The sequence below is a fragment of the Anoplolepis gracilipes genome, chromosome 14, assembly GCF_047496725.1.
Source record: "Anoplolepis gracilipes chromosome 14, ASM4749672v1, whole genome shotgun sequence".
In the NCBI taxonomy this organism is placed as follows: Eukaryota; Metazoa; Arthropoda; class Insecta; order Hymenoptera; family Formicidae; genus Anoplolepis; species Anoplolepis gracilipes.
Genome location: NC_132983.1, coordinates 7956467 through 7963725, shown reverse-complemented (window position 1 = coordinate 7963725; position 7259 = coordinate 7956467). Strand labels below are relative to the sequence as shown.

General features: G+C 41.9%; 1 protein-coding gene across 1 annotated transcript; it reads right to left on the bottom strand.

Annotated features, from left to right (window-relative positions):
• Positions 1 to 225: 225 nt before the first annotated feature.
• LOC140673189 (uncharacterized) lies at positions 226 to 1496 on the bottom strand. Its single transcript, XM_072905918.1, has 2 exons — positions 1242 to 1496; positions 226 to 1162 (listed from the first exon to the last, which is right to left on the bottom strand). The coding sequence occupies exons 1-2, from the start codon at positions 1340 to 1342 to the stop codon at positions 595 to 597; spliced, it is 669 nt and encodes a 222-aa protein (XP_072762019.1). The 5' UTR covers positions 1343 to 1496; the 3' UTR covers positions 226 to 594.
• Between the last annotated feature and the right edge of the window lie 5763 nt (positions 1497 to 7259).

Below are 7259 nucleotides of genomic sequence, written 5' to 3'. Positions count from 1 at the left end.
CACAGATTTTGTAAATAAACACACTTTTTTAAATAAAAAAGAAATTATGTTAAACACATATAATTGCTTGCTTGCGCTTCCTTCATCTATCCCATCCTTCTTCCTTCATACACTAGATATAATTAGATATAATAACTTAATATTTAATATAAAAAAAAAAAATATAAAAAGAAAAAAAAAAGAAAAAAAATAATAAAAAGAAAAAAAATTATAAAAAGAAAAAAAAATTATAAAAAGAAAAAAAGAAAAAAGAAAAAAAATTTCTGTTTGCGTTCTCGCTTTCCTTCGCCTCGCGCTATCTCTTTCTTTTCCTAGCACTTACTCTCTCGCTCTACTTCACCTCGCGCTATCTCTTTCTTTCCTAGCACTTACTCTCTCGCTCTCCTTCGCCTCGCGCTATCTCTTTCTTTCCTAGCGCTTACTCTCTCGCGGTCCCAGCATGACGTCATTCCCCGCAACGAGCTACATATGAGAACTGGGACTGTTTACGGGTGGGAGGAAGCACGGATGGGAAATGCGTGCGAGTAAATTATATCATGATTTAAATTTAAAAAAACTTTATTCTTCTCTTTTATATATATTTTTTTTTTTTTATTATATATTGTGACTAAAAACTAAAGCTACCAGTTCGCAATCGACGAGTTGATGTTTATTGAAGGCGTCGCTGGCGCATATTACATTTGACACTTTTTTATTATCCGTTATAGTGGACGCGATATTGGAGAATTGTGTAAACTTAGTATCGACTGTCTCGGTGATTCTAACCAATCGATCAAAGGTTACATCGATGCATTGATCGAGATTAAACATACGGTGTAACGTCGGTTCAATCATCATCATGCGTACGTTTAAAGATTCGAGACTTATAAGTTTAGTATCGTTAATCGTATGAACTCGCACTGTTAGCGGTCCAACGCTTATAAAATTATAGGTATCTTTAGAGTCCTTTCGCAGTAAATCGTGAATATTGCGACGTTGCTCGTAGAGTCCCTTCCACGTTTCGAGAGATAATACCAGTTCCTTTCCTTGATGATCTCCTATGACAATTTCCACGTAACTCGGTGTACCCACGTTGATACCAATTTCAAGGAATTTGAATTCCGTGGTTGTCAATGCGTATCGTCTACTTAGTATACGAATCGCACGACGCTTCAACGAAATGCTGTAGAAAAATAAAATAAAAAAAAATTAGTTTAAAAACAATTTGTGAAAAAATAGAAAGAAGTTAAACAAAAACTTACTTGTCACATTTGTTCTCAAACAATGGAGTTTCATAACGATTCGGTACGTAATTATTCACGCTTCTGCTGGGGCCGCCACTGCTTCTTTCGACGTAGTACATATTTCCAGATTTCAAAAGTGGACCACTTTCACGAACGGTTAACGCAATACTGACCGTATGAAGAATCAAATATACATGACATCCCGTTTTTCAAAGTAGTGGGAGATTAGTAGTAAATGTGGTGGGAGATTCTAGAATACTTTAGTGCTCTGAAATTTTTAGAAGGGAGAGAGAGAGACGATACTCGGATAAAAAGAATTCTTAAATGACTTGTGAGGGAGGGAGGGAGGGAGGGAATGAGGAGGGGGAATAAGAAATAAAACATATTAGTGTTTAAATATTTTATTTTTCCAAATCTTGCAATTCTTTCTGGCGTTGCGACCACCAGTTAAATATTTTGAATACATTTTGTAATGCGCAATTCTTAACATGTTTTTCACATCGTATAGTATTTTTAACATCTAGATTATTTAGAGATTCGATATCGTCGTAATCAGCATCCAAGGTCTCAATGATTAAATTTTCTCTCGCATCGTCGCCGAGCATATTAGCAAGCCATTCTCGTTTCTGGCATCCTTTAACGTATACGATACACTGCATTTTATCATCTTCTTCTTCAACTACAGCTGTTGTAATCAATCGTTTCGCCATGCTGTACGCAACGATTCCATCCTCCCATTGTAGTCCATGATGATTCGCCATCAACCATGAAGCTGGACACTTTTCGGATTTTGTAAGGAGATGCCATGGTATAGGACTCCGAAAAATGTAGTGTGCGAGAACAGTTCCTCTTCTCAGCACCGCCACCTCCTTTGCGATGAATTTATTCGAAACGACAAATCCTTGCAGATCGACAAACGTTGGTACAGACATGATGAGATCTCTTTTCGTCAGTTAAGAAGAATGACAACCATCTCATAACACTCGGATTTATATTCAGCTTTCCCTCTCTCTAAATTATTGTCGCAAACACTTAGGTAATTTTGCGCACAACGTTGGTCAACGGGTTGTACTGGATTACGCGATCGTGTATGATGAGACAGTACGCAGTCGTATTATTAGCCACATTCTCCTTACACTCAAATTCCAATCGCACATCCACGGTTGCACTCTTGACCGATTCGTTTTGTCGAGAACAATCGATGATCACAAACGGACCGTACTGTAGAAACAGTGAGACAGTGAGACTCGGTTCGAGGTACTCGTATCCGTAATAGTTTTTGCAGAAACGCGCGTACGTGTCGTACAGAATTGACCATCTGTTTTTATCGAAATCCAGATTCATGTCATCGTACGGATAACATTCCGAGTTCAGATAGAGTTTCACGTTTGTTAATTTACAGTCGTCGAATTTACTCGCATCTTCGGACATAACATTCTTCTGGCCTGTCTGCAGAGCAAAGATAACGTATCGTGGTTTCTCCAGCTGAGTCGCGGTCTTAATGGCCCACGAATGTTTGGTTGTACGCTGCAACAGCGGAAACTCGTACAGATCCCACGAGCGAAAACCCATGCTGAGGTAGCGTCCGCTTTCCAGAGCGCGCAGCATAGACAGCTTTTTAATTTCACTCAACAACACATGTGGCATTCGCCATTGTATCTTGAATATGTTGATCACAGGCTCCAGCGTCGAAGCTCCAAGCAGACAATTGTTGTCATTGCGCGATCGTATTAAGATCAATTCGTGACGAGCGTTAATTACTATGCGTCTGTAATCCTCGCAAAATCCCAATAACATGTAGAGCGGTACGCAAAAATTAAAGTGTCCATCCACAAGAGTTGGCTCACTCCAGCCAGCATTTCTCATAATCACGCTTCTATCGGATGATATTGTTACATAGTTTTTGAGCATACTTGTTATTCCCACGTTTCTATTTCGATCAATCTCCACACCATCGAGTTCATATCGAATCTCGTCAAACATGAATGCAACGCAATTATTTTGCAGTACCACATTGAATCCTCCAGCTGGCTTCTTTATCTTTAATTCTCCCTCGATATATAGAAACTCTCGTACGGCAATGTATACAGATCCTGTTGTTGTATGGGTATTCTTATCTCATCACTGTATCCGAACGTTGTGTTGGCGAATGGGTTATAGGAGTGAGTCTCAATCTTGACGATGCGATCGTCAAAGATTGGCTCATCCGCGATGTCGAGAATGTCAGTCATCGTTTAAATGTTTCGCACCACGAATCCCAAAGATTGTAAAAACGCAACGTTTGATGCGTTCAATTTCTTTTTCTTAGTGCCGGATGATTGGATATTAGCAAATGTCGATGTTGTCGCTGACGTCGTAAAGATTGTATTGTCTCTCACGTCTTTTGATCCGTTCAACACGAGCATCACACGCTAATTTTACCGCCGCCGCCGTACATGCAATCTAATGGTGATCTCTTCTCCTCGAAAATCGAATAATCGTCCTTCCTGGTCGACAACGCGTAACGTTAAATCCGTAATGCACCGCATGATGATCGGTAGGTAAATGATGTGCGCCGGTGTTTCCGATATCTTATATCCTGGTGGTTCCCTCGGCGAAAATTTGTGTATCGTATGAACGAGTTTGCCGTTGTTGTACGCACCCGCGGTCACATTACATTCGACGCGGATAATGTTCACGTTGATAATGTTAATCGGCACGTCCGACTCGTACCATTTTCGCGGCTGCAGTATACGGTTCGAGAATCCTAGCAGCGATCCAATATTGTTAGGCTTGCTAAAATTTAATCTGTAGGCGCATTTGATCTCGCTCCTCATCGTATTGTAATTAGCGCGGAGCACTATAGGCCATTCTCCAGGCTCAAAGTTATCGTCGTCGTCAGTGTGTTTTTTATCACCATCACGAACTGTGTGTTGCGAACGTTTTCGTGAAATTGTATGTTTCAAAAATTCATGTATCGCTTGCAGTTCGTACGATCCCTCGGGAATCGTAATTTCCGCATCGTCTTTGCCAAAGTAAAATTTATTATTCGAGGAATTCACGTTCGATATCGTGTGATAACTTTCAAAATCCGCTAGACCAAGCTCGTATTCACCGTCGCTTAAATCTACGTTGGGAAAGTAGTTTGCCGCGAGAACGCTGCTCTTTCCAGTCAGCGTGAATGTCATAGACATGTTGGCCAAACTGTTTAACGAATACTAAGTTAAATAGCGCAATGTATGTCTTTAAATTCGCGTGCATCGACCGTTCGGAGAAACTGCAAGCACAATTGTCCACAGATGCTTTGATTATAAGTTTGATAGGATGTGTGATTATATTCTATTTTTGTCACATTTAAATATCGCACCAATTCATTCGGCGGTCGAAGATTGCCAAAACTGTCAAAATATATAGCACAATTCCCCCTCTTTGCATACGCTACCCAGTGAGTACCCGAGCCTTTAGCGTTATCCAAATTTATGATCCCGCTCTCGTTTCGTTATATACCACCGATCGGTAATGAGTTACGCATAAAAACACCTCTAAAATATGGAATGTGCATACGTTTTGCTAGTTGCAGCAATTGTACGTTGGTAGTTACGCCCTCTGGCATTTTTAGCGTCTCTTTGACGTTTTTTTTTTTTTCTTCTTTTTCATTGAGACTCCTCGTCCGTATTTGTATGGTGCGAGATACAATCCGCGACCTTCCATGGCACGATTGTGACGTAACATTTCTTGAAACTGACGTTGTGTAGCTTTTCCATCGTTCACCATCTTTGTTACACCAGCCGCTCCACCAATCAGAGATCCGAGAGCGCCCAACAATGGTAGAATCGGTAATACACCCCCGCGTTTCGCTACCGGAAGTATTCGTTTTTTCACCATCTTTTTCTTCGTTTTCGTCTTTAGACCCATACCGAACTTCGTTTTGGTTTTCATCGCTGTCCAGACAGCTGTGGCTGCGGCTCTCTCACCGAGAGACGAATCTTTCGCAGTGATGCGAGTTTGCGCCTTTTTGGCGAGTATCCTATCCGCCGCGTGTCTTTCGGCAAGATCGTTACTCCGAAAGTACGCTATATCGTGTTCACGACACGCTGCGTCCAATGGGTTGATACCTCGATCACCTCTAGCCAATCGTTCTTCTAGCCGCGTGCCCGGACCGCAAAACTGGTATCCAGGAATATGTAATTCGATAGGAAGCGCGTTTATTGCACGATTTAATAGACCTCTGCTTATTTGCGTTGACATTCACGACAATCTTTTATCATTGGCGCTGGACCGTCAATGTGCGTTTGTTGCCACGGTTGATTGTAATGTTCGAAACAGCGACGATAGGTCTGAACCTCCGAATCCGCCTTTATGTATTCCGGAAGTTTGTCCCACACGTAGTGGACGTGATTGCCACACATTCGCAATAAAACTGCTTTAGATACAAACTGTAGCTGTTCGGCACTCAAATCGAGAATATCGTAAGGACTTGATAGCAGGACAAACATTTTTTCGTTACTGAACATTTTGTAGTTCCGCGCAGCTATAAATAGACAGGCGTGCGATCCGAATCGGAAGTGGGAAAATGAAATTCGTGCGACAACCTTTCGCGATACGCGTGACAAATTACGACGTCAGATTACGCTCGATGGGTGACAATGCGGAGATGCGTAGACACGGTACGATGCTGCCGAATACTATACGCGCAATCGTTTGCGGCCCCTCGAATTGCGGTAAAACTAACGTGTTGATTAGTTTGATAGAAAGCCCACACGGCGTCCGCTTTGAAAATGTGTACGTGTATTCAAAGTCACTGCAACAGCCAAAATATCAATATTTGGAGAATTTGTTAACGCCGATCGATGAAATCGGCTATTTTACATTCTCCAATAACAGTGACGTTATTCCACCGAGCGAAGCACGTCCAAACTCGATTTTCGTTTTCGATGACGTGGCGTGCGACAAACAAAATACGATAAGAGAATATTTCTCAATGGGACGCCACTCGAACGTCGACTGCTTCTATCTCTGCCAGACATACGCGAGAAATACCGAAACATCTTTTACGCGACAATGCGAACCTGCTAATCTTGTTTAAACAGGATGGCACCAACTTGAAACACGTGTACAACGATCACGTGAATACCGACATGTCATACGAGGATTTCAGTGAGTTATGTCGTACTTGTTGGCAGCAAAAGTATGGATTTCTCGTGATAGACAAGGATAGCTTGCTTACAAACGGGCGATACAGAAACGGATTTAACGTGTTTGCGATACCACAAAATGATTAGTCGTTGCCTACATTCTGTCGTAAGGGGTGAAACGCGAGCGTTCAACACTCTCTATCGATATGGCTGGGAGCGATAATATTCGCAAGCGTGAAAAGATGGCGAAGGAGATTGCGAAAACGAGCGAATCAATCCGCAAGAAACATCGCGCTTTGAAGACCGGTAACATCGATGACGATATCGCGGTCAAGACCCATTTTAAACCTATTATCGAGCCGCTGCAAAAGATTGTCGGCAACTCGTTCGCGGTGAAAAATAAGTCGGAGAGTAGCGCAAAGATTAAAATCAAGCGATACAAGGAGGATGAGAAGGAAGAGGCTAAAGATGAGGAGGTAGAGAAAGAGAAAGAGGAAGATGCGACACCGAAAAAAAGGAAACGATCGGACGTTTTACTGTATGAACCGTCGATAGCCTCTACGCCGTTAACCGCACCAACAAACGTAAACGAAGATGTTTTCGAAACCTCGGGCAACATGCTCGAATCATCGTTTGTTCGAAACAAGTTACAAACGCCGGAAGTTCAAGAAACGTTGCGGGAGTACTTTGGGCCACTTGGGCAAAAGTACATAGGCGCTTTGTTTAGTGGCGACAAAAATCACGAGATTGATCATGTGTATGGAGTCTATTTTGACAGAAAGAATGAAATGCGACTCGGCAACAAACAATTCAACATCAACAAAGATGACTCTATTATCATAGACGACGTGCGGTACATTGGAACGCCAGGATTGTACGAGTTGATCTTCAAGAGAATTCCCGATGACGAACTTTACACGAG